Source organism: Ascidiella aspersa, chromosome 1 (genome assembly GCF_963924565.1).
Source record: "Ascidiella aspersa chromosome 1, kaAscAspe10.2, whole genome shotgun sequence".
Taxonomy (NCBI): domain Eukaryota; kingdom Metazoa; phylum Chordata; class Ascidiacea; order Phlebobranchia; family Ascidiidae; genus Ascidiella; species Ascidiella aspersa.
The window spans coordinates 25,224,760-25,252,185 of NC_139447.1; the positions used below are offsets into that span (position 1 = coordinate 25,224,760).

The window sequence follows — 27,426 nt, forward strand, 5'->3', positions numbered from 1 at the left end:
GAACTTTATGTATTATAATATTCGAGCAATATTTTCTTTCTCACGTTTCAGAAGTCTTTAATCACTTCTTTTTTGCTGTATGTGATATTTGTCATGTTTTTATCAGTGTTTACCTATGGCTTTGTTTATTTTAACCATTGTAACTGTGATGTATTTTTTTATCTGTTTTATAAAAATAAATTAAAGTACTCTGTGCCTGCTTGTAAAACGCACTATTCTATAAAAATGTTCCAATTTAAAAATTACTGTTTTATAAACAAAGTTGTGTGAATATTTTCGTAAATAGATAACTGCTTTTAATAAACTTGCATTTACAAAAGTATCAATTTGTCATAAATTTGATGTTTAATGTTTGAAACAACAAAGAAAGACTAAAAAATCGACTAAACAAAACCTTTATACTTACAGACTAGTACAGTATGAACTATAATGGTTACAAACGTAATGAATATAATGACGTAACGCAACCAATCTACAGCATTATGCGATACAATATAAAGTCATTTCAATCATTTTAGGATGTTTGTCATAAAAACAATAGTAACGATCGATTAAATGGCGCAAAACGAGTGATTTTCAAACTACTTGTTGTCGCCTCCCCCTTTACATTCTTGTAAACCGCTCAATTTTGGTATATTACATATACAACACGTTACAAACAAATATACAAGTTCACAAAATGTTTTACTAGCATGCACAAGCAACAACATTTACGGTCTAAAGTTAATTTTTGTCACTCCGACTGATTTTTTCCATACGAAATTAGTATAGTGCGGTTATGATGTACAAAATTCACTTTCCGTAAACTCGTTAAGTAACTCAAACAAAACCATAAGAATTGACATGCTTCATTTATAGCAGTATTTTGTATGTATGTTTTATATTATCTCGTTTTTCTCCTAAATTTTGAAAAAAGTGCTGTTTTAGAGAAGTCAATTGTGTACATCGTGTTACATACAGAGTTTTATCAGTGTCGCAAAGCGGTCTTAGATGATCGAATGGATATGTTCTCATTTAAAGTAAACAAGTCCATTAGACTGGAGCTATGCTTGGGCTATTGGTTGGAAACAAGATCATGAGGTCATTTCCTAATGCCATCATAATTTCGAGTAGATCAAAACTCCTACATGTTAGTCACACATACACAGCACATTGTCTATTCACAAGACAGTCCATTCTCCATGGCTTTTAAAAAGATGCGAGAGGATCTTGTTACAAACAATTCTCTTTTGGATGCCGTCAAAACCTCTGGACAAGCTTTTGTGATCTTCATAAGAGCAATTGTTTTTGCCTCAGCAAGGTGGTGATCGGGTATGGACTGGCCGAAAAAGAAATGCGAATAAAGTTTAAGTAAACCATTTTTTCCGCTGCAATTTTTCAATTTTTTGAAGCCAAAATATGTATCGAGTTTTTCGAGTTGATTAAACAACTTTAAACCTGATCCAAGCGCTTTAAATAGATGAGCACGTAGAACGTCGAAAGGCATTCCAGTGTGGCAACCTTGTGCTATGAGACAAGTCGAACTTCCACAGCAGTTGATAAACTGTCTAATTAGTTGCGCGGCATTGCTGAACGTTTTTTTCTTGCTTTCTTCAATACTGGTATTGCTAAGTTTGGTTAATTCTTCCACTTTAGGAACGTCACCAATTTTAGTCTTGGGATCAACTACCAAGATTATCTTATTCCATAAATCTGGCCAGGAATCCACATTTGCCGATAAGAATTGCTCCTCTTGGATTGCTATCATGCAAAGTTCGGTTATTTGTTGGGATTCTAACCCTGTCAGCTGCAAACTGAAAAAGATAAACGTATTGTTTCGTTGCATTTGCGATCTAAGTGTAACATTTGAACGTGGAAGAGTTGGTATCCTAACAAAAGAGCTGAAAAGTTCCAAGGACATACTTTCGTACGTCCTTTCAAAGTTATCTTTAAATAAAAGACACATTTTGTAGTTTATAAATTCAATCGAAGAAGATTCTGCGTCAAATTGTTCTTTCGTTAAACGAAAATCAGCTGGCGATAAACCTGCACACAAAGTATCAAATGGTAACGATTTTCCAAGCTTTCCAAATGCGTTACCCAAAGTGGAAAACTGGTGCACACCGTTAAGCGCCACCAAACAAACTGGTTGTGCTTGAAGTTGAATGAACATCTCGATTTGATTTGCTGAATTTTCATTGAATAAAGTTGAAGGAGGGACAAAGCAAAACGTCAACTTGTCGAGAATTCTTGGGGCGCTTTCTTGACGAAGTACACTAACGTGAGCACTGGTCAAACTTAATGCTTGAATAATACCGTGCTTATTAGCCTTTACTTGCAAAAACACGAACGAACTCGGTGAGATGATCAACTTTTCATCACTGCGCTTTCTTTTTGTCATGACTGGTTAGGTAACTTCCTTTTTAAAACAAACCTTGTCCCGAAATAACTACTTTATAGCGATTACTTTATTATCTCGTTAAACTGTATTTAAATGCGAACGAAAGGCTTAGATGCATCCAGTAATCCTGGCTGTGATAACATGGTATGTTTATCGATAGGCTGAATATCGCATGACTAGATAACGGTGCCTTTCTTTCTTCCCACACAAACTCTTTCAGGTGTGATGATTATTATCTCTACCAAGGGAAAACACCTACACGCACTTCCGCAGTCTGAATACGACACATCTATTGGCTGGAGGGTCACAGAAAGCGTAGAATAAGTATCGAATAGCGTCTCGCATTGTTTTGGTACGTGGGTTGCTTTTCATTGTAATATTTTGTTGTTCTGCTACATTGTAGTCAATCCCCGGCCCACCTCCCATTTTCATTGGGGCGCGAGCTTTACTTGATTATTTAATTTTCTTCCGTGATTTTAATGGTCTCGTTTAGGTTAGGCACCACTCCTACAGATGTACAAACTCTGTTTTTTTCCCAAATTTACCTTTGAAACTGCCCAAAATTGTCGCGCTACGCGCGTAATTTCAATTATATTTTCGTATTGTCTCAGTGATATTACTCAAAAAATGCCGAATTGCTTTTCGTAGGGGGCATAGAAAAATTACAAAAGGGGGACGCGGCTAAAAAATGGTTAAGAACCACTGGCGTACCGTATATCATGCAGGGATCGTAGAAACTGTTGTGTAAATCCATACAGTAACCATCAATTCAGGATTCAACTGTTTATTCATTGTTGTGTCATAAAATATACTAATAATAATGAAATTTAACACCATGAGCCTGTTGCTGCTTCAGTACATTGCAGTAGTAACTAGTTAAGTGTAAGCTTAGCTTGCCATTGAACATTTTTTTATGATTTTAACAGGTTTTATAGCATGAGTTAAAAGCTGTTTGGCCCGCTTCAGCGGTAACTGACAAAGTGGCCCGCGACAGCAAATAGGTTCGTCACCCCTGCATTAGAACAAGGGTCTCAAACACGCGGCCCGCGAGAACATTTTGTGCGGCCCGTGTAGAAATTTTGGATTTCCAAGTATTTAACAATATTTAAGTGCCACATATATTTTTTTATCAGATTTGAAAGTTAAAATTCACTCTAAAATTGCTTCAAAAAACTGAAATTATACTCACCAAACTTCACTGTCCAATCACTTTCAAACGCTACCATTTATGCGGTAAAAGATCTACTATTACGTCACATTGCCTATTCAACTCTGTACTGTTGTTGCAATAACGCTGGAAAGTGCGTCAGTCAGGTGTTAGTGTAATTGGTCATCTCATAATGTATAAATTAATTGTCGAGTTGTAGGCTTTGATTGTTCTACCCTAGTATTGAAATAAATTTCTATAGCTTAAAAAGCTAAATTACACTTGTCTTTTGAAAAATGAGAAAAATCACAGACGAAAGAAAAGTTTTTCAACATAAGTGGGAGGAGTTATATTTTCTCACCGCGGTCAGAGGTACTAATTATTGCCTTATTTGCCGGCAGAAGATCGCTGTTATGAAGAAGTATAACAAGGGTTTGCACTTCGAAACCATGCACCGCGATAAATAATATGCTTACCAGGGCAAAGTAAAAAAATAAAAAGTTAAACCAGCATTTTGCAAACAAAAAATTTTCTTTGCCAATATTAGGCAGTCCACATCTGCAAGCAACTCTAAGATTTGTTTCTGCTGACAATTTGAAGCCTAATATCGAGATCCTTGTCCTTGAAAAACGCTGCCTGTAAAGCAGCCAGAACAAATAACTATAGCCTAAAATCAGCCTACATGTGTTTATATTTTATTGTGTTCTATTTATTGTAAATTGCGGCCCTTGGGCATTTGACACGTCCTCATTTGGCCCTCAGAGCAATTTGAGTTTGAGACCCTTGCATTAGAGGTTAAAACCTTTCCTAAACAAAATGTCTTGGGGGAACAAGTTCAAAATGGGATCGGAAATAAACATATTGATAAGTGTAGAAAACAAATAAGTTTGCCTAACAAGAAAAATAATTTATTAAATAAAATGTTCTAAAATTAAAGTAAAAAAACATAAAGGCTTATTTTGCCTATAAATGTTTTATTGAAAATGAGCCGTGGACTGGATTAAGTTGCTTGGCAGGCCGGTCGCGGTCTGCGGACGGTGATTTTACCCGGTCTGCTTTAAATGTTTATCAAAAACTAAGTAGAATATATAATCCCAAAAGCGTTAAAATAATACAAAAATATCAATCGCCACCAACGAAGGTATTTCGAAAAACTTTTGAACTCCCTTAACCCCTCAAACAGGGCCTCCCGCAGTCTCAACGGTTGTCGAAAAGCAGTTACTTGCGCAATGGCGTCATAAAGCTGTGTTTGCATAACACAACGTACATCAATTTGTTTTGTCACTTCACCTGCTACGCTTTGCTTTGGGAATGTAGATGCATTAGGTAAAGCAAAAGCTATTCCACAGAAATAACCAACGAAAACCATACAGAAGATTAGCAGGTAATAAATTTAGCTTTTGTTTTCTCAACAAATACACTTCAACAAGACGATGTTATCAGAAAAGTTTCCTGTCCTTAAACGCATAACTAAGTGTGGCAAGTTGAAAAAAAAAACAAGATCGAAACAAAAATTCCATGTAAGTTGCAAAACATGTCCGGTAAAGTGTATCGGCCTATAGTGTTTTCTCGGAAACCCGGATGCTTTTGGTGACCATGGCATTCACTTTAGGGAGTAATCTAAACCTAATCTAAATAAAGTATATATATAAAGATTCATTTTATTTAGGAGGCGTAGAGTCACGATGACGCCGCCTACCCTAAGCTATGTTTTTTTGGCTTTTAACTATCTAAGCGCAAGTATTAGGCAATTTTTACGTTATTTCCTTCACCCTATTATCTACAATGGCCCTCGAGCAATCAGCTTATTCTAGAAGGTTTAACCAATTTAAAATAAATAAACGCAATTATTTTCGCGTTCGCACGACGGACTTCAGTCGGGTATTTTTACTCAGTTCGTTGAACACCACTAGGCGTCTCAAGATTCTTCAATTGTGACGTCACATCAGGACTTTCTAAGTTCGTGAAACCGGTTCCTGGACAACTTCCTCAGAGACCTCTATGTATTCCATACGGGAATTTGACCCGAAGGGCATTAGCAAAAAGCTTTTTTTCAACCGGTTTGCAGCGATTCACGCGAACCGCTTTCTATATCTGCGGAAAATTCCTGGACGCAAGGTTATCACTTACGGGGCAATAAATTGTTTTTTTCAGTACCTGAATTTAGACAGAAAGTTCTAGGGTTCTTGTTGTCTAGTTTAAACTAATAATTTAAAGTCGTTCTGCAGCGCGCATCGACTAACCCAAACACTTCCACCTCTCATGCTGCAACCTTCACACCAAAAAATCCAATTGGTAAGTTTAATTCAAATAAAACGAAAAACGGTACCATAACCACAACATTGTGGTTACTGGTGTGGACAACCGTGTTGAAAGGGCGATACGGAAACTGACAAAATCAAAATGTGAAACCACGTTGTTTCATAAACCAGGACCATCTGGTTTTGTTGCAGAACGTCGGCGGTAAAGCAAAATTGCGGTAAGAATAAACCCAAGAAAAAGCAGAAGAAAAGTTGCGATGAAGGCCACGAGACGAAAACCTAAAGAAAACAACGTTTTAGTCCGGAGAAAATGAAATTGGGTAATAAAAATGAAATCTGATTACCTGGAATGTTTGATGGGGTCGCCCTCGTTGTGGTTTGTGCTATGGCGGGGATTTGGTAGTAGAAATCGTCTTTGGTTGCGTTGTTTTGGCGACTAGGTCCGCTGTTAAACGCGAAATCAGAGTGATCTGCCAGGAAAGTGACTCGTTCGTTTCCTAGTTCTGGTTGTAAGACGTAGATCGGGCCAATCACGAGTGGCTTGGATGTTTCATGGTTTACTGAACGTCGCCCACGGCCTGGTGGACAGGTCTGAATGACTGAACCATCGGCACAAGTCTTTAAAAACGTGAACACGTGGTAAATTAGGGAAATAACATGTAACCGCCGCAGTCGTTTTACCGTTGATAGTGTATTTCCGTTGCAGATCTGGAAGCGAACTTCGATGAACATTTCGCTACAAGTAGTCATTCTTGGAAGGCGAAAGGAAAGGCACGCGTTGTTACCGCCTCCAATGGCGTTGAAGCGCATGCGACCCTGCAAAGCTATTCCGTGCGACGTTGGACACCTGTGATGATAAATTACGTTGTGCTAGTATTGAAAAAACTGTAGGCCTACCACATAAAATGGATACGATCGTATACCCTTGGCTGTATAAATCAAAAGACTGCGTTGTTGCAAGAGCATTGCACGAAATCTTCACGTGGTGCACGAAAGCAGTGGCCGATGGAGGGCTTTGCTTAAAACGAAACCAGCAATATTTTAAATATTATTTCGAATCTGTAGTTGTAGCGGATAGAACTTACTGTATGAATATCTTGAATGGCAAATCCAAGGTGCAAAATTTGACCGACGGTATAGATGGCCGAAGGCTGCATAACCAAGTTGGCCGGGCAGACTGCGTTACAGGTGGAGGTCTTGCACAATGTGGACGACACTTTGTGAGAGGTGAAGTCCGAAATCTGAACCGGCTCTTGTACGCTGAAAGTGAAGCAATTTGAAACACCCATAATTTAAATAGCTGGCGGCTAGTCTGTCGAGCTATCCCTATCAATAGTACATAACTTACAGCGGACGAAGGGAGGTGTAGACGGCATACTCTTCCGAGTAGGCACATTGAACGCGCACGACAGGGAAGGGCATGTCAAAGATATTGTTTAGGTTTTTGTTAATCCAAATATTGTTGCTAAAGACCACTCCCGCATGGGAGACGTCTAGCAACTGCAAACCGCTGGTCGTCGGGAGAGTTCCGCATTGAGTAAAAGGGTGACGTATCGTGATTCGGTAAGAGGAACCAACGAGGCGGGCTGAAAGGTGGCAACATTATTATTTAAATGGACAAAAATAACACATTAAACCCTAAGGGTTAATATTATAAGGCATACCTCTGCATTCTTGCAATTGACTGGCCGGGGAGTCGACTGTCGGCGCCATATAGATGTAGCTGTTGCCTTGAGTCAAGTCCCATTCGTTGTAAAATGCACTGGAGATGTCCACTGTGATGTCTTGTGCATTACACTCGAGGACCGGAATAGCTGTAAATACCAGCCAGCAAGTAATATAAAAACACTCCAGGTGAACGCAACTTCGCACTTACGAACGGTGCAATGTTTTCCGAGGTAACCCAGATTTGAAAGACACACGTATCCGTTTTCGTGCTTGCAAGACTCCACGCAACGACAATCTCCTTGGCAAGGATCTGGCCGGCAAATTGCGGTGGGTGGTAAACTCCTCGGGGTCACGGGAATACTGGGAGGAAAAAGTGGAATACCGCAATCGGGTCCCTGCCATAGGTCGATGCATACGCAACTGAGTGAAAAAACGCTTTATTAAAAATCCAATATCGTGCTGACAGTGGACCGATTAAACTTACTGGTAAGAAACTACGACATTGGCCCCTTCAAAATGCGCGCAATAACCCCCATTTAAACACCGATATCCGTTGCAGGTTTGGGCGACCACAGACGCCACACTACAATCTACTCCTTTCCAGGGTCCAACACACATGCAGCTGTAAATGTAAGTGTTATTTTCTTAAGACTATTCCATGTTAAATATACAAACCTGTAAGATGTAGTAGCTGGACTAAATGAGCAATAGCCTCCATGTAGACAGGTAAAACTGTTAGCGCATGACGATAAAGGATTTTCACACGACAGTCCGCTGTAGCCGGTCTTGCACTGGCACCTAAACGCATTTGGTTATGGCATGTTATAGTTTTCCCGAAGTAACTAGTGCCAAAAACACATACTTCGACCCGCCGCCAATATAAGAACAAACACCACCATTCAAGCAGGATCCGGTAGTGCATTGGAAATCTGGGACTGTAGCAATATCCTTACAATGATCGCCGCTATAACCAGGAGAGCACTGACATCTAAAGGTACACAAATTCAGGAATTGCTACTTTCCATCTTAGTAACACAACTTATTTTTGGACACTCACAAGTCGTTCACGCAGGTTCCGCCGTTGGAGCAAGGGATGATTTTGCAGGCCGTTGTCGGGACAAAGCAGTTTGGGAACCCTCTATATTAAAACATGAAAGCATTAGGTATTAAAAGCACAAAACCATCAGAAAGCAAAATGAACTAGTTAAAACTTTTAATAGCGAGTTACGTGGTATTTTGGAGGCTCAAACCAAATTCGAAATAGGACCAAGGTATATGTATTCTAGATAATTCCGCTTCAAATTAAGATATTGGTTTATTGATAACAAATATAAAATACGTACAGGTGCATTGTGCATTTCTGACCGGGTGCGCACTGGACAATACTGGGGCAAGCCACAGCTACACGTGCTTCAATTCCGTCGTATACGGCTTTTTCATTTACTTGTGGGACAACAGCATCTAACAACAATATGTAGTTCATTTACAAAAGCAACATTTTCGACTCCACAAAACTTAAGTTACCGAGAACAGAACGCGGCATACTGCCACTTGAAACTGTTTCATTATCCAAATCAACGACAGCACTTTTATAGACTCCTTTTACATACTCGTCGGCCAAACAAGGGTGCCCTGTTCAAACAATTTTAATATGATGGATTCACTTACAAGAAAAATTTCAGATTATATAAATGCAACACTTACCGAACAGAAAGACAAACCAAAAAAGGAACCTAAATAAACACATTTCAGCTTTAAGTTAACTTCAATAGATTCTTATCTTACTACTTTAAAATCAAACCAGTTAAACTTTAATAAATGAATCATAAACCTAAATATTGCTTTACTTACAACATTCCAGTATTATCCATCTCACTGGCTTTACTCGAAATTAGAATTACTGGGAAATAATAGCAAAAATATAGAAACTACAAAAGTATCCAAACTAACAACAATAGAACGAATCGTTAAGAAATACGGTTGAAAATTGTATTTGAGGAGAGCGTCAAATGATTGGAATTTTGACCACAGGCAAGCGCCGGTTTGTTATTATTTAAAGGGAAGAATTCAGATTTTTCGCAGGGAGGTTGATATTAATATTATTATTTTAGAATCATAACTAATTTAAACGAAACCTATTACCCTAAATGTGTTATACGTAGTACAAGAAACTTTTAATCGTATATAAGTAGGTTTTAAATATGTAGCCTATATTTAATAAGAGGTATTTTTGATAAGTTTGTGTGGGCGAAAATGCTAATGCACAAAAGCTATTAAATGGAAAGAAACTTTAATGACGAGATATTGCATTTAAAACGTCACTAAGTTATCAAGAAACATCATGTAAAATAGAAAAACAAACAACGCAACCCATTCAAATTTTAAAAATCGTTGGACTATTCCCTTTAAGATTTCTTTATTTTAGTGCCACGTGCTTCGTACAGAAACGGCTATAAAACCCTGTACTTTTAGCGTGGAGTTATTCATTTTGCCCTATAGTTAATTTTGTTCGTTACAGAGTTTATTACTTTATGCTGATTTTCATCGTTCTAATTTGAAGGTGATCTTGGATTTGTCTACGATGGAACATTTGCGAATTGTGTAAGTGCAAAAAAAAAAGTTTTCAATCTACATATCATGTTTTTATATTTGTAGTTGTTAAATTAAATTGGCAGTTCTTCGTAAACCATTTCCGCAAGTAACTGTATTTATGTTTTATTTACTTAGGTTTTTGTTTGCCCTGCTGTCACTGACAATCCGGTGTAGAGGTAAGTTACCAAAGGAAATTGTTCCTGTATATTTAATCGCGTGTTCGCATTATTTTTTTTTGCAGGCCACGATAGTGACACTGAACACGTTCATGAAGAAATCGGTGATTTACCAACTGCCCAATTTAACGAAACTGCCGACGATAATGTTCTTCGCTCTGCATTGGGTAAAACTTTTTAATGATTGTTCACTTAATTTTAGCGGAAGTCTACGCCGAAATTGTTTTGTGTTTTATAGACGTGGTTGAGCAAGAGAACGTGCCCGAAGACGACGGAATAGAAGCTCGAATGGCTGTAGATTGTCCAAGCACGGTTGTGTGCGGTCCTGGACAGCAATGCACTATGCACCTGTGAGTAGCCTCTACCTTGTTTTTAGTACCTAATATTGCAATCCAAAACTATATGTCGATTTTCTTCCAAGGGGCTTTCCTAACTGCTTCGTTCCAAACTCTGCGTGCAGCACCATTCCCTGTGCAAATGGGGGAAGCTGCATAAACAACATGTAAGAAATATTTGTTTCGGAGTTCAAAATTTTTTATTAGGAGTTTCTATAGATTTCGTGTATTCACAGTTGTCAGTGCCCCTTTGGTTATAGCGGCCACCACTGCAAGACTGCGCCCGGTGGTTGCCATTCTGGAAGCTGTCAAAACGGCGGTTACTGTGTTTACCAAGCGAACGCCCAATCGCCCATGTAAGATTTCATCGTTTAATCTTTTCGCTTCGCTTACTTCGTGTGTCTTTAAGTAGTAACGTCTAAAGTTAACGTCTAAAATTATGCTTTAGATGTAGTTGTCTGCCTGGTTTCAGCGGAAGTTCATGCGAAACTTACACCCCGTTGTGTAATGCTGCTACTTGCCTAAACGGCGGTAAATGCCTTTACAATGCAGCGACGGCGTCCTACAGCTAACTAAACCTAATTGTTGCAGTAAAGCCCGCCCTACCAAGCCTTTAATGTCCCCTATTCCTCAGCTGCCAGTGTGTCGGTCCATGGACAGGGCCGAACTGCGCCACTTCCTCAACAAGACTATCGTCAGATCCTTGCCAACAGAACTTGTGCCAGGGCGACTGCAACTGCCAACCATCTTGCAAGCACGAGAACGGTTACGTTTGCATCTCTGCTAAAGGTTTTCTCGGAAGACATTGCACCATTCGTATGTGAACCTTAATTTCATTTTTGGTTTTTCTATCTCTGTTTTTGCGCTATGGCCGTACTTTTGTTTGCAGCGGTACCAGAACTCCTGTGCTCTGCCCAACAGATCACCGTGGATATTTCTAACGAGTTTTACAACGAATGGGATTTGTCGCAGGCCAATAGCTACATTTACATGGCTCCCACTTCCGATTCCCCAGCAAGTCAATTGCAGGAGTGTAGAGGTTGCTTTTATTAAAACATTGTAGATTATATATCCTTCCAGTACCCCTAAAAAACACCCCCATATCTTTTCAGCACGATTAGTCGGATCCTCCTACCGAATCACACTAAGCCACCCGTTCACCCAATGCGGAACTGTACCTACAACTAGTGGTACGACATTTGGTGGCTCCACTGGCGCCAGCGTACTGTTCACGAATAACATTTGGATCAACAAGAACTTAGTCGGAGCCTTCGACATGCCGTTTGCCGTGATTCGCGTGCAGTGTGTCTACTCGGATTTGTATTCGGTGTACACTTCGCTTCGACCAGTGTTAGTACCTTGCATATTGCATAGTGTTTTTCTACTTAGTCACTTTAATGTTTTTTTAGCATGCAAGACCCAGTGCGGTTGACTGACAGCATGTCATACGAAGTAATTTCCACACTGTGCAAGACTTCAACATGCAACGCAGTCTGCCCTGCGAACTTGGTCATGCAGCCCTCCGCTGTCTACACAGTGGGACAAATTTTGCACCTCGGTTTCGGGATTAAGCACATTCAGCCAGTAATAACTATTACGCAACGGTATTTTTTTCTAAAATGAGTACCCGTTTTAAAAAATACTGTTCCAGGTTGAGCTCGACGACGCTACTACGAACGCTCCTTTCGTTCATCACGTCACTATTTCCTGTTCGACTGCTGCCACTTCTCAAACTAGTTTACTTAACTTATACGAAAATGGGTATTAGTTTGCTGCCAACGGTTTGGCTTTACGAAAGTTTTAATCTGCCTAATTAAAAAATTATGTAAAGGTGCCCCACAAACCATGGAACTGCGTTGAACAGCAAGTTAAATTCCAATTTAATCGGGAAAAACCTTTGCCTCTCTTTCCGCCTACCACGAATGAGAAGTTGCGGTGAAATGTTCATCGAGATTCGCTTTCAGATATGCCACGACAGTACTATTTCACGGGTAAGCACTAATTATCTTTTACAAATGTACGAATCTTTTTCGCCTCCCCATTACTGTAGGTCTGTTCCGATGGTTCGATAGTGCAAACATGCCCCACTAAGTACGGCCGCAGACGCCGTTCAATTCAAGGTGCTGGTAAGCCCGTACTGATTGGTCCGATTTACATTCTTGAGCCTACCGAGGGAACCGATCATTTGACGTTTTTGGCGGACTACTCGGATTTCGTCATCGATGGCATAAATGCAACTAGAGTTGATCAACGCTTTCCGGAGACTTCCTTTTCACCGGCCTCGCCCACAGAAACCACAATCAGCCGTTCAAACAATCCAGGTAATCCATTTGAGTATATTTTCAAAAATATTGGAACTGCAGTTAATAACAAACCATTTTTTTTTCAGACCTTCCTCTACTATTTTTTGTGGTCAGTTTATTCCTTCTGTTCCTTGCTTTCCTCGTTACAACAGTGCTCTTCCTGTATCGCAAACGCTCGTCACCAAAAATGCATGGTCTAGCAATGTGATGCTATGCTGTTCACATTTTTTCTTTTGCATCGTCAAAACCACATAGTTGTTGGTTGTATTTTTATTTATTAAAATAAACTTAATTTGACTAATTTAGATGTCCTTTGTTCATCGCATTCCAATAGCGTTTTATTTTAAGGCGGGCTGTTCATTCCAGAGCAACTAAATAAGAGCTTTTTGGTCGTGAGTAAAACAAAAGTAGAATTGTTACGTTTTAGAGTTTAAATGATGTTTTGTGCTGATTTTCGGCATGTAAACAACGAAAGAATTAGGGCTGGTAGGGCAAGCAATTGGTGTAAAATCTTTTTTAAACCAGTAATTCAGCACGTTTCATGACATGACTATAGTATTTTTTTGGAAATCAATCCAACGTCTCGCAAAGTCTTGTTGAAAGTAAATAACTCGAAATGCAAAAAATTTGGATATTTGGGCATTTTTAAGCGTCATCACTTTTTTGAGAAAAGAGGACATAATGCAGGCCTAATGTAGACAGTCTTATCTTAACCATCGCGCTTGTACCCTTTAGAGCTTTAATAAAATTTTATTGTACCCCTATGTACAATCGCTAAAGTAAATAAAATTATTAATTTCTACCTTGCGTGTTAAATGCATGTATAGTTCAACAGTATTTATAACACGCAAATAAATAGTCAATTTACTAATGGCTTTTGGTTGTTGCTTTTCGTGAAATACGCATTCTTCACAAATGTGTAAAACAGCGCATAATTTTACACTGCATTTCGTACCCCCTGCTTTGGTTCTTCGTACCACCGGGGGTACACTTAACCACTCTACCTTCTACTCTTAACCAGGGTTATCGACCGGGGTGCCACGGGCGCCCTGGTAATGCTCGGAGGTGCCGATAGGTAGGCCCATTTGAGAATTTGTAGAATCTGATATTTGCTCATTTGGTAAGCTTTTTGATACAGCTATTTGTGAACGATCAAATGACATATTCCTGTTTTAAGTTGATTGTGTTGTCTCAGTTCCATTTATAGTGTCATTGCAGTAAAATACTCGGGGTGCCGAAAATATATTTATTATATTTAAGGGGTGCCGTAGTCCCCAAAAGGTTGAGAATCGCTGCCGTAGAATGTAGTACCGAAAGTATCTTGTTCAAGCGTAACTTTCATTTCGCCGCCGGCAAAAGCGCACGAAAAAAGCAAGCTGAAGCGGTAGGCGCCATAGCTTCAACTTAACATAAACAACGCGATCATAATAATCCAACCATTCTGCAGTGGTTAGGGCGGTTGGCAGTGTTATTTCGGATTTGCTAGGCATTTATGTGAAATATCACAATAGGTTTTAGTGTATCGGAAACTGGTTTTGCTGATTGTGAATTAGGGTATTTTGTGTGGCGTGCATTTGTGTAGGGTATTTAGGTTAACCAAACTAAGATATTATATTTTGAGCTTGTAAAGCATGAGCTAACATTATTGAAAAATGAAGAAAGCCGCCTAACAGCAAGCTTAAGCATCAGTTTTTATCTATAAGGAAGGTGTATGTAAGATACTATGGTACACCATGGCCTGACCAAACCATTACCGCAAAAGTGTTTACAAATCACGTAGGCTGCATTGTTTTGAGCACAATGGCGTCTTACGACTTGCAGTGGACCGTAAAATTTCCAGTGTTCTTACCCGACCACCCAATAGCATTTGATTACTTTTTACAAATGGTCGGACAGCTGTTGCAAACGTGACCGGAAAATGATTAAAGAGTTTCAAGCAAGTTCAGCGTAATCTGGGCCGGAAACCATTGAACTTTACGTTTTTTGTCACGCAATACATCCGAGCAAATCGACGATTGATTCGTCAGTTGTTAACAATTAAATTTGTTGATGTTGTTGATGCAGCTTATTCCCGTCAAAATTACATAAAATTGACCAATAATGCGATTTTGGTCCGTTATGGGACTTTAAATTAAAGATAAAAAAGCCTCAGTAGATATGTACTTTATGAATGCCCGTTTTAGAGTTTACTACTTTAATGGGTGCTTTTTGATAAAGGATGATCGTATTTGGTCAGCCAAGTTAACTATGATGTCCTAAATGCTATTTTTGTGGGCAAACATTCTGCTCTACATATAGGAAGTGCTACATAACGACATGCTGCTTCCTGTGTTATTGTTTTAGTCAACCCCAGCAGATATCGAATACCTCCCCTACAATTACCATGTGCAGGCTAGGCCCTAGGAGGGCAATGTACATAAAACGAAGCGATTCCTGCGTTTTTGTTCGTTTAATTGACGCACTATTGCACATGAAGGTTTTAAGATATTTAAGCGCCAAGTTGGCTTATTCTGAATTGACCTAAGAGAGAGACAGAGAGAAAGTGCAGCAGATTTGTATAAAATATTAGTTCCGCTGATTTGCAGACGGGATATTTAAAATCATGGAGGAAACACGGAAGCTAAAGACCGAAGACGTTGAAACGCTGACTGCCTCCGATCTCCCAAAGGTATATAGTATACTATTGTATGTCTGTTAATGTTTTTAAACGCCTTCTTAAATTTGTGTAAGGTCCGACAACAGAGGTATATACACAGTTAACCTTGACAAACAATTTCACTTAAAAAACGATATTTTAATTAAAATGACGATAATCCGAATAGTTTGAAAGATGGCGTATTAGTTTAAAATCATATATACTTACATCGCTGATTTTGCGAGCCTATAAAACAACCAATTGTTTAGAATGGTTAGCTGGTTTATGTTCGACCATTATCGTTATGAAGGTGACACTTCTTTTTTGCAAGGGACATATTCAGGCCATATCATGTTGTGAAAACGTGTTTAACATTTAAAGACATATCAGTACGAATTTTAAATAATTGTTTATAGACGTCCATCCCGCAGTCGGTTATTGACGGATGATAACTATAAAATGAACAAATATGGGTTGTTAAAGATTTTACAGTACTATAATAATATATTTTTTCTAATCCTGAAGCTCCGTGACTGAAAGACGGCCTGTGTTGTAGGGCCTACAATGTTAAATCTTCTCTTCATGGTCACGTTTTCCTACGGAAGCTTCTGTTTGTATGAAGCCTAGAAACGTTTCGCTCGTTTTAGTTTTCACCTGTTTAAAACCAAGCCTTGTCCGCCTTTTGCGTGACAAAGCACAGAATTTGAGGTAGAACCGGATAGTTTGTCATAAGCAAGTTTTCCACGGCTGCTGATTCTCAAAGCCTCATATACAATATAAAATGTATTCGAGCTCGATTCACCTGAGATATGCTGATTCGTTTCTAGTTTTGGCCTTTTTTGTTTCATTACATTAAAGTATATGTCCATCACTAGTGTAGCAAAAAATGCAAGAATATCGCGAACAACGACCCAGTTTTGTTGTACACAGAATCGAAACTCAACGCTGTGCTATTACATCATACTGATGACGCACGTGACGCTGTTTCTGCAACTCGGGATATTAACCACATCACTAAACCCGGCCACCCCGGCGCTTAGACGATTTTTTAACAAAACCTACACGGTGAGCGGTAACCACAAAGTTGTAATGCAATGGAAGAATAATTATACAGCCATGACAGTGTTGAAAGCGTATTTTATTTGGTAATAAAACCAACGTTGCCCGTTCTGTTATCTTAGTTTGGTATTTTGTAGTGTTGATTTGATGTTGCTATTGCATTTTAGTTGTGGTATAGTGTTAATTTAAATATACACACAACGCAACTTGAAATAAAAAAAAACTGGTCAATATTTAAACAACTCATATAACAGCTTTATTTTTCGACTTGGTCTACACGGTCGTTAAAGGTCGACAGTGGCATCCACGCATGCAACGATTTAGCTTATGCTACTTATTTCCACTACAGGACAGATATTCTGAAGCAGCGTCAGACAGCACGATAACCCTTCTTATCACCCTAACGCTATGCATGCTTCTGGCTGGTGCTATACTGGGTTCTGTCGCCACAATGTAGGGAAGTTACTTGTTTTATGAATAAAGTATTTTTCTAATACGGAAAATATATCGTTGCTGCTGAATTAATGGTTTCACTATTTTAAAACCATATAGCCTATAGGCCTACTTTTGTGGGAAAGTATGTTTTCCGACGACTTTACAATTACGATTACTGTTTTTTACGCTGTGTGTACACACTGTATACAGTTTGACCATACTTTGTATAGCGTTTATTGTCACCCAACATAAACCTGAAAGCGGATTTTTTTATTTAATAGCCGGATGTCTCACAAATGTAAGTTTTTTAATCAAGGTGTTTTGCAATGAGAACCTCCAGACGCTGTGCCTTAATTTGGTTCCACGTACTCACTTTGCTTTCCATTGTACTCATGAGCCCGATCACGTATTACACAGGGTCGTATGAGGCGATCATCGTCGGTCGGTTTATCAACGGATTTGCTAGAGGCTTTGGAATGAGTAAGTTCGACAAAAACCTGTTTGTTCAGGTTTTGCATTTTAAACAACCTGGTGTCATTTGTTTGAAAATTTCGCACACGCATAGGAGCAAGTAGTACGGAAAACATTTATTACAGTATAAGCTTACGAATGCTAAGAGGGACGAGGCCGACTAAAGAAGTTTATTAGAGATTAACACTTTTTTTCCCAGTAAAACCTCAAAAATGATTTAGTGGCAATCTAGTGATGTTCAATATCGGGATTCGGTTGTGCCAGCGCAATGTGAAGACGACAATGTAAAACGCAAGCATGGTGGGTTATGTAATTAAGGATCAGGTCCTTGGTTAAGGGATAGTGGTTTAAGTGTTATTACCTGCCCAAGATATTACGCTACTTACTATATGTTTGATTCCAAAGCCGCACGTGCTCTTAACGCAATAGTTCTCTTACGGATATACGGTGAATATAAGTTCAGTGAGTTATTTCACACTTTTAACTAAATATTTGTGCACACCACTGACAATGCAAAAATAAGATAATGCTATCGGGTTAGGTGGCATCTGAAGCGTATATTCAACAACTCACTTTCTATTAAAGTTCACTCTTGTTTACTGCCCGAAAGCTTATCATGCGTGAAAAAGTTAACCGTGAAACCGCCAGGGGTTTTCACATTTTTCTTTACTGATGGGTTGAATGCTTTGCCTTTCAAAATGCTGAAAAACGTTTTCTGAGCAAATCGTATTATAAACTTTGTGCAACAAAGTAGTTGAAAAAACACAGAAAGACACGCCGGTATTCATTATATTATGGGGAAAATGTTTGTTTGCTTTGCACTTCAGCAATCAATACTAAAAACAGTGGTTTAGGAATGTGCTATTTAGCAAGCAACTTATACAAGATATTTGTGGGTTATTGTGTGACTCTTTAAAATCCTTAAAGGCTAAGCGTTATTGACGTTAAATAGTAGAAATTCCCTTTGACACTATTTCAACCATCTGGTTGTTTCTAGGCAAAACTATAGTTTTGGATATATACTTCTTTAATATAAAATACTAACTTGTAACTGAGGGGCAATAGTAAACACCCATTTGCCTAAATAGGGCCCGTGCGTCTCATGTATAGTCTCGGCACATTCAAATGTGAACGTCCTATTGATTCGTACGTGACAATAAAGATTACCTTTCGCCGATAAAACCAAACCCTGTTGATCTACAGAGCCTTTTGGAACCGCGAAGCAGCTTGTATTTACGGATCTTAGTCAGCAACGTTATAGGGAAAAATGTGTCGAATAAACATGATTCAATCGATTTACATGTGTGCAGTGGGTCCACCCTATATACGTTGTGTAGTCTACAACTGAAAGACCGCCCGGCTACGTGCGACCACCGGCGTAACTCCACTAAAAGCCGAATTTCCGCTACCGTCTGACAATTGCCAACACTGCTGTAATAGCTTTACAAATTACTTGAATCCTGCAATATCCCTGTGATGTACCACCGCAAACTGTTCGCAATTACATTGCGATTCATTGTTAAATATAGACGAAAATAAGGTTTTGTGTTAAAAGCGCTCTTGGTCTCCCCGGTTACACTCTCAAAAAACATTTTTAATAACGAAAAACGCTGTGATTTTTAATTTAACACTTGCAAAACGTTGCATTCTGAAACAAATTTTGCCGTAATAAGCGAGGTCTTTCAGAATTGCCCCTAAACGTAGTCGTATTGTTAAGGAGTGATATAGCAAAGCTTCTCTATGGCGTTTATATTTGATGACAACCAAAGCATGAAGAGAAAGCGTTAGTTTTTATCAAAATTGTTTTGCGTGGTTTTGTATCCATTATAAAAAAAGTCCAGATAATTAGATACATGGACACCAGAACTGAATGACCAGCCTACATTAGTTAATTAACCCTCGATATGAATCTGAACCATATGAATATATGAAGTGATGAGTGTGTTCTTTTTCTGAACGACTAATATAGAGTTTTTTGTTTAGCCCATCTGTGATGCCGTGGTCTAGCCATACTAAAATAGCTAAACGTTGTGCTTCCTATAATACACCACTCTTTGTCGAGAAAGTTCATAAGCTCTTGCGTTCCATACTTTTCTTCCAGCATGGCAAGACGCTTTATAGCGCTTTTTATTCTTTGCATTGCAAGCTCTGTTCAGTCATTTACGTGAAATACACAGAGACAAAGAGTTATATACCGATTGATAGTTCCTTGACATGGATAAAATGATTGAGTTTAACGTTAGGCCTCAGTCTTGCAACAAACAAAAGCCCAAAGTTAAGCGTAAATAGGAGATCCGATGCTAACTCCTAACGTTTGAAGCACTAAGTAGTGAAAATCACCTTTGTGTCACTTGGGTTTGCGATACCGATACAGGCTGTCTATACCTTGATGATTGTAAATGTTTAAATTATGGCCTATAAACTGTACTTTAAACCAAGGCTGCAATCGCGCTCGGTTCGCTCGCCAGGTGTGCCAACACTGAGCTAGATTAACTTTAAATGTTAGCGCGTTCCCTCAAAGTAGTTTTATTAGTTTTATTACTTCGTTAGTAGTATGGATGACGACGTGTGAACTCGAATTTAAACCAACCAAACGCTTTTATTCGCTCCTTGCGCCAACACTACAGCCTTCTTAAATGTTATTACGATCGGAGGTCCGGCTGATTCACAATTGTTTTAACATGAAAATAACACAATTCTTAGTTATCATTTTGTGCGGCCCGCAGAGATCTTTCTGAGTTTGGTTTTGGCCCGCGACTAGAAAAAGGTTGCCGACCCCTGCTGTAGAGTTATGGCTGAACTCGGGACTCGACGAAATCGCACATGTGAGCGGAGTTGAACCCGGAATCGGGAGTCGGCCTCGGGTTTATTTTTTGGCCAGATTAGAACTCGGGAGTCGGACTCGGCTAATTTTTAACCGACTCCGCAACCCTGCTTTAAACTGAAGCTAACTGTACTTAACGTAGCTCTATATACAAGAAAAATTACAATTGACAATTATAAAACAATATTTTAATATAAAGCGGGTAAAAGGCACAGTATATAAGAAATCAGACGCGTCATATATAAGAATCAGACGCGTCAACACGATAATCCTTCTCCCGTGGTAGTTAAGCGCACCTGGGTTGGCCCTATACTCTTTACTCGAGGGTTTGCGCGGCCGCGGCGCATAAAACCTTCTAAATAAAGCTTTTCCTTTGATAGTTATTTTACTGGGAATATACTGGTACACCAGTCCAAACAGTATCAACTAACGGACAATAATAGTTGGAGGCTTTGACAATAAAACGCACAGTTTAGTTTACACGTTCTGCGGGTCTGCGGGTGCAACCAAATGTTCTTCTTTCGACAAAGAACCTTATAATAATGTTGTTTAAATGGGCCATACTATAATATCCAACTTACTTTAAAATCACTATTATTGAAGTTTTTAACCTGCTTGGACTAAAATATGGTGTATTTAACCTTACAAAACAAAATCTAATCTTGCTGAGATCCCTTGAACCGTGCCCACTGCCCATTATTCACTTTTTATATACTTTATAGATATCGTGACTTTGTATGTGACTGAAACGTCGTGCAGAGAGAATATGTCACTGTCTCAAAGTCCACCAGGTTGGTTGGTGCCGCTTGGATTCGTAATTGGGACCGTCACTGGACATCCGAAGGTTGTCTATTTTTTTTAAATAATTTATTTTTTATAATACCTAATGATGTTATGTTGTTATAGCTAAATCGACAAGTTATATAGTAAGAATAATATTATTGAAGAATGCTTTAAACATAAAAGCGAAGTCATAAAATGTGTGTCATAATTTTATATTGCTTTTCAAAGAGGTTAAATGTTTCTAATTGGTCATTGACCATTAACATACCGTGAAAGTCACTAACTGCAGGTTTTTACGTTATACTTCGTCGATGTACATTAAGTAATGTTTTTTTACGGATCCGAAGTAAACTAATGTTACTGGAAATAATTAGGTAAAATTAACGAATGTGAAAATCAAGTTTCCAATGATACCAACTACTGATTTGAAATTTGTATAGCTATTAGCAGTTAAAACAGGAAAGAAAGTAAAATTATAACTAGGCAAATGTGTTCAAAAAGTTAGCTAACTATGGGTAATTCAACCATTTGACTACTATGAAGTTTGGATCTACTTCATTTTTACTTTTGAACTATTATTATAGGTACTCGGCAGCGACAGCCTATGGCCGGTGTTGGTTGCTTACCCCGGACTACTGTCTGTATATTACCTCGCCAACGCATATTGGGTTCCAATCACCCCAGCTTACCACCTGCGAAGAAACGATGGAAGCAAGGCATATTCGTCTCTGCGTAAACTACGGGGATCCAATAAGGTTTGTTGTTGACAGTGATAAAATATACGACAGTGACAAAAAATATTAAAATTAAATCCTTCTAAAAAAACTCCAATGAGTTTGAATGTTCAGCATTTATAATACCACACTATTGTTTAATAAGGCGCCTAGTGCGCTTTTACATAAGCCCACAATTGCCTTACGCATAATTTATAATTATATGATTATGTTTTACGCCCGATACAGGCTGTGGTTGATGCAGAGTTCCAGGAAATGTCAAAACAATTGATCCGGGGTTCTGAGCAAAGTATGATTTCATTTGGCGAACTGCTGTGCAATCCCGTATACAGGAGACAGCTCTTCACTGCATGTGTCATCCTGGCCAACTTTCAGACGATAGGCTTCATAGTTGTCATGCTTTACAGGTGCGACGACTTGTGTGTCACCATGGATTTAAACTGTTGGTTGATCTTTTATTTAGCTTTTAAGGCTCCCAATACTAATAGCAAATTGGTGGATGACTTCACTACGTCACGTATCCAGCAGCAAATTTAAGTTTTACCATAGGTGCCCCTTTCGGTCTTGCATTTTACTTGAAGTTGAAAAATACTTTATTAAATATAATTTTTTAGAATGCAATTTTCCAGAAATACATTACGATGAAAATAACGATATACTATATTTTGTATATATATATTTTTTAGCAGTACCACCCAAGAGGTGATGCATTCGATGTATTAATAAAGTTGAATTAATGACGTGTTATAGTAGATTTTCATCTCGTAACAACTTAAATATTGCTATAACAAATTCACTTTGTAACTTTGTATACACAGTCACACGATTTTTATTTAAACTGTATCAGCAACTAACTACAAAGTTAGTGATTTAAAAGCCGTTTTTTGTCTGGATAATCAACTGTAAGAAGCACTAATTTATCCGGTTGTTTTAAACTGCAGTGATTCCATGTTCATAGCTGCCGGAATGCCTGCTGATAAAGCCACATTTCCATCCATTGGCGTGTGCGTCGAAACTGTCTTGGTTGCACTCGTCGGGGTAAGTTCAAGCCTGCTTCAATTGTTGTATGTCTTAAGATGTAAGTCAAATTGTCTGATCTTTGTACCTTGAATTTTGATTGGTTACGTTACTTTTAAAGTTTTAAAAATAAGACAAACTTTTTTGGCAGTATTTTTACCAGTTGTGGACAATTTCTGTCGTTTACGAAACGTTTTTGAGTTGTAACCCGAATATTTTAAGAGAAAAATGGATTTCCAATGATTTATCATAACACTGATCCTCCCAAATAGTATGCAAAACAATCTGAGCAGGCCAAATAAAGCAAATATCGATCATTCTATTTCATGACGATTTTCTTAGAGATTTGAAGAACTTTTACATTTGCACATCTATAGCATGGTTTATCTCAGTATAGTTAACGTTTAGTTAGAGCAGCGGTTCCCAAACTGGGGTCCGCGGACCAAATGGGGTCCATACAGCACTTTCGGAGGGTCCGCAATATATCGCGCTGCTAGAAAGTATTGTTTTACAGTTTTCACTGTGACTTTAGGCTAAACGCCCTGACCCTTTCCAAGATGCAACATCAGTCAAATTGATCTGGTTATGTAAACCTTTTTGCGTGAAATGATAACGTCTTTGTAATTTAGCGATTGGAAAGTATGCAACATCTCTCTTACGCGAACATTCTACGCTTAAAGTGTAGTCTTCTAATTCAAATTTATGTCAAATACGCAAATTTTTCGCGCTTCGCGCACATCGTTTTTCCCAGTCTCTTAACATTTGATTTTATTTGCGCTCATGATCGACGACAGAAGCAAGTTTCTGAGGCTTATGTCTTTTGATGCTACTTTGTGACGTTAGCTTTAAACATTTCTTGTCCCGACCAAACGAAAAACGTTGATCGTCTCCTGGTACGCATGTAGCCTACTTTATGTGGCCCGCAAAGAATAGGCAAAAAATATTGTGGCCCGCGATGCAGTCAACCGTGGACCACCCTGAGTTAGAAGGTTGTTACATTAGAAAGAATTGTGACTGCACCAGTGTACTAAAAGAAACGTGGGTCAACTGACCTTTGGAATTTTATAGGGCCGCGAAATATCAAAATAATTGCAACGGGTCCGCGAGTCAAAATTTTTACAAAAATTTGGGAACCGCTGAGTTAGAGGCAATTAACGTACACTTCCTTACCTTCCTATACAGAGCTTTATGATACAAAAATTCGACATCCGACGGCTTCTTATCTCGGGCAACTGTATCATCGTGGTATCTTGCATTGTGCTCAGTCTAAGCCAGTCACTTCGTCATATCCACACTGCCATGCCTTACGTATACATAGCCGCCACCTTTGTCTACATATTTGGGTAAGTAGAAAATATGAATAGCCCAATATATTAACATAAAACCGATGTCAACGCAAAGAGTGAAGTACAATTGTCCTCATTCAAATATAAGAACCGCTAAGACACCTGATAGTAATTTCGGAAAGTTGCTGGTTTTGCAGGTTAAGTATAACAAAAATACCGTGATAATTAGTAAATTAAGAAACGTATTAGGTTTGAACCCAATTAAATACTATTATTCGTAAAAATAAATAAGCTAGGTGCAGTAACGCCATCACTCATATTATTTTTACCCATCACGAATATTATTTTTACTTCAGATATATTTGCTAGCATTACTTGAAAAAAATCTCGTAGTTTGTGTTTTGTTGCAGGGTGGGTACAGGGCCAATGCTAGTGTCCTTTCCGATGATGGTTCAAAGCATCAACAAATTTCCAGAAGCTCGTGCCCCAATTCTAATTGTAGCCGGGACTATGTTCTGGGTCGCTGGGGCTGCTGTCGGATTTTCGGCCCCGTATTTATTTGTAAGTATTGACGACCTAGCACCAGGGCCGCGGAGTCGGTTAAAAATAACTCGAGTCCAATTCTTAAGCCCGACTCCGGCTAAATATATGATTTCGTCGAACCTCGAGTCCGGCTACGACTTTACATATTAAGTTGGATTTGTAGCAATCCTATTATAAGACGGTCATCTACTCAAAATACATCGTTGTAAACTATCCAACATTTTCTTTTCACGTGTAGGCCTACAGTTTAAAGTTGGCGGCTATTTCAGTTTTAAGGGGGACAGGGTTGTTTTACGTGGTCTTACTCGCGTCCCGAGTCCCGAATACGACTCCGCAGCCCTACCTATAGCATACAAAACTACATTGCCTATAGAAGACATATGTTTTATAACGTTTAAAGAATCTTTTTACAGTCTGTTTTATCGGTAGCCAAGGGTTCGAAGTCTAATCCTACTATGTACGGCCCCTGAAATGTGTCCTGTGGGTTTATGTTCTGACATTTTTTTTGCATTCGTTAAAGACTTTAGAAAACTTTTTTTCAGCTTTTGTTAACTGAATGAGAATATGACTCTGTTTTGAATGTCATGGTTGAAACTTAACAAACGATTAGACGTGCTAGTTGTGTTATTGTTTCGTACATGTGGAACCACGATAATATGTGTATAGGACAGGTATTGGACACCATTTGCTATTAAACGGATTAAAAACTAATTGGGCCCCGTAGTCTTTCCACGCTTATGTATGATGAATTTCTGTTTAACAATCATGGTTCTCATAAAGCTGCGAAGCAAATTCAGTTTTCCATACATCTTGTGTATTTATTTTTCCTGTAGAAAGCATTCGATGGGTTTGCTTGGCTTGTTTACGCATTAATAACAACCTTAGTCACTGTCTACTTCATCTACGTTCTAAAGCCGACCAGATGAGCTCAACGACCGCATTTAATAAGGAATATGACAAGCTTAAGCGTTGACCTGAATGATAAAGCTGTTTTTACTCTAACGGAAGCAAAATGTTGCACACATTTATAAAACTATTTTAGTAAATTATTTTTTTCTCAAACAATCTTCACAATTTACGTTTAAACATGCCCGCTATGTGTATTTTACTGTTGTTAAATCGTTAAACCGCATTTATGGCCTTGGCCTTAAACTGACCTATAGTGTCCTGGCTTCTTTAGCTATTATAGTCTTCTTTTATCAATTTAACATTAATTTCCGATTTGTAGAATGACCACTGCCTATATCGCTTTACTATAGCCTACTTTTGTTTTATTTTATCTGTGTCGTATGTTTTTTCGCTTCAAAAAATTAAACTTAAAGCAACATTTAATTGGTTGCTAGTCTTCCCACATTATTTAACCAAACGCAACACATGAATGTTTTACAAGTTGTTCAAAAAACAATTGACGTCTAAAAGGGCTACTATGTGTCCTTTTAAGGAGGTTTTGTCCTCTTTCGGAAAGAAAATGAATGGTCCTCCAAAGATACTAAAGATGCCCTAAAGTCTTTTTTTGATTTTGCAATTGATTCTTTTTTTAACATTGTTGTGTTGAAATCTGTCTTTTCGGCATGATACCTAAGTCAAGTAAAAGTTTTCGGCGACAGCATGTATAGTTCGTTTTGACAAAAGAAAGAAACCACTAAATAATAAGGCTCTGCACTCTAAATCTGGCAAACAAATTTGTTTTGGTGTATTTTCTACTGTTACCTTTGTGAATATATGTGTATATTTTTGCCAAAAAAAGTTGATCAATTCTGTTAACTTAAAACTCTAATTGCATTGCACTTGTTATCGAAATTGTCCCCTTTTTGCCGGTTAAAATGTGGCTATAAAAACTGGTTGTTTTCATTTTACTTGCTTGTTAAAATGTGCAATTATTGTTTATAAATCTTAAACGTAAAAAAATATTTCTTTGTCGTCTGCAAACCATTGGGATGCAAACCATTTCGGAAAACTTAATTTTATTATTATATTACATTAGTATTTATCTGAGGAAGGTTGTTTGTATTACAATGGGCCACGAATAGAATTTCAAGGGGTCCGCCACATAAAATTCTTTAACAATGCTTGAAACCACTGGTTTAGATCATAAATACTGGTGAACAAGTTGTGACACACCAACAGGGTGTAAAATCTTGCCTTTCACGGTGGCGAATCAGAGAATAATAAAGGCTTCTAAAGAACACGGTGAAAATAAAACTCTCTCTAACATTGCACTTTGTATTTTAATTTTGGAATTTAATTTTGGAACACCAACTAAGATAAATTTATGGAACAACTGCCTTTTGATTTGGCATAAAAGTTGATTGGGTTTCGAGCGTATGTTCAACATCTCAGGGCTTCCGTACAGATGGAAAATCATTGTTCTGTAGTTTTGAGGCGCTAATGTTTTGGTAGTTATAAGTCTGTTTCAAAATTACAACTTTTGAAAAAAAAAAAAAAAAAAAAAAAAAAAAAGGCGTGCATTTCCTGTATTATTCGTAGACCTACTAAATTTATTTCGTACTGACAGTGACTTTGGAAAAAAGTGCACGTAAAAACATCAGGTTACATAGCGGTACATCTGGTATGGCCTCGCCTCCACTTGTATACCACAGAACATGAAATAAATTGCAAACAAGTGCCTGACAATTAATATTTGTTACGTCACAAGTAAATTAAACTTTGTATGATTAACAGTGTGTATATAATACTGGTGTAAAACAAATGATAAAAAAATCAGCCTAGGGGCCAAGATGTGAATTCAAGATATGGGGAGTTATGAATCCGACAAA

At 38.3% G+C, this 27,426-nt stretch overlaps 4 protein-coding genes and 1 long non-coding RNA gene across 5 annotated transcripts; 3 read left to right on the forward strand and 2 right to left on the reverse strand.

The window, feature by feature from the left end:
* Positions 1-1,156: 1,156 nt before the first annotated feature.
* Positions 1,157-2,733, reverse strand: LOC146168496 (uncharacterized). Its single transcript, XM_083386280.1, has one exon. The coding sequence runs from the start codon at positions 2,378-2,380 to the stop codon at positions 1,157-1,159; it is 1,224 nt and encodes a 407-aa protein (XP_083242406.1). The 5' UTR covers positions 2,381-2,733.
* Positions 2,734-5,948: 3,215 nt separating this feature from the next.
* On the reverse strand, positions 5,949-8,999 carry LOC146168497 (uncharacterized). The gene is made up of 11 exons (XM_083386281.1): positions 8,981-8,999; positions 8,800-8,917; positions 8,514-8,594; positions 7,665-7,876; positions 7,453-7,602; positions 7,137-7,374; positions 6,874-7,048; positions 6,712-6,806; positions 6,470-6,635; positions 6,133-6,406; positions 5,949-6,067 (listed from the first exon to the last, which is right to left on the reverse strand). Exons 1-11 carry the CDS (start codon positions 8,997-8,999, stop codon positions 5,949-5,951), a joined length of 1,647 nt encoding a protein of 548 aa, XP_083242407.1.
* A 949-nt stretch (positions 9,000-9,948) lies between these two features.
* On the forward strand, positions 9,949-10,364 carry LOC146168498 (uncharacterized). The gene is made up of 3 exons (XR_014500412.1): positions 9,949-10,057; positions 10,184-10,224; positions 10,290-10,364. It is a non-coding gene; the product is annotated as an uncharacterized LOC146168498 (long non-coding RNA).
* Positions 10,365-10,404: 40 nt separating this feature from the next.
* On the forward strand, positions 10,405-13,070 carry LOC146168499 (uncharacterized). The gene is made up of 10 exons (XM_083386282.1): positions 10,405-10,574; positions 10,646-10,726; positions 10,796-10,915; positions 11,194-11,375; positions 11,449-11,598; positions 11,672-11,909; positions 11,969-12,163; positions 12,391-12,550; positions 12,610-12,880; positions 12,949-13,070. Exons 1-10 carry the CDS (start codon positions 10,405-10,407, stop codon positions 13,068-13,070), a joined length of 1,689 nt encoding a protein of 562 aa, XP_083242408.1.
* Positions 13,071-15,459: 2,389 nt separating this feature from the next.
* On the forward strand, positions 15,460-26,573 carry LOC146168500 (solute carrier family 2, facilitated glucose transporter member 5-like). The gene is made up of 11 exons (XM_083388992.1): positions 15,460-15,530; positions 16,428-16,562; positions 16,906-17,009; positions 17,308-17,471; positions 21,009-21,130; positions 21,654-21,824; positions 22,032-22,210; positions 22,745-22,841; positions 24,003-24,163; positions 24,517-24,667; positions 25,483-26,573. Exons 1-11 carry the CDS (start codon positions 15,465-15,467, stop codon positions 25,573-25,575), a joined length of 1,443 nt encoding a protein of 480 aa, XP_083245118.1. The 5' UTR covers positions 15,460-15,464; the 3' UTR covers positions 25,576-26,573.
* Positions 26,574-27,426: the final 853 nt, after the last annotated feature.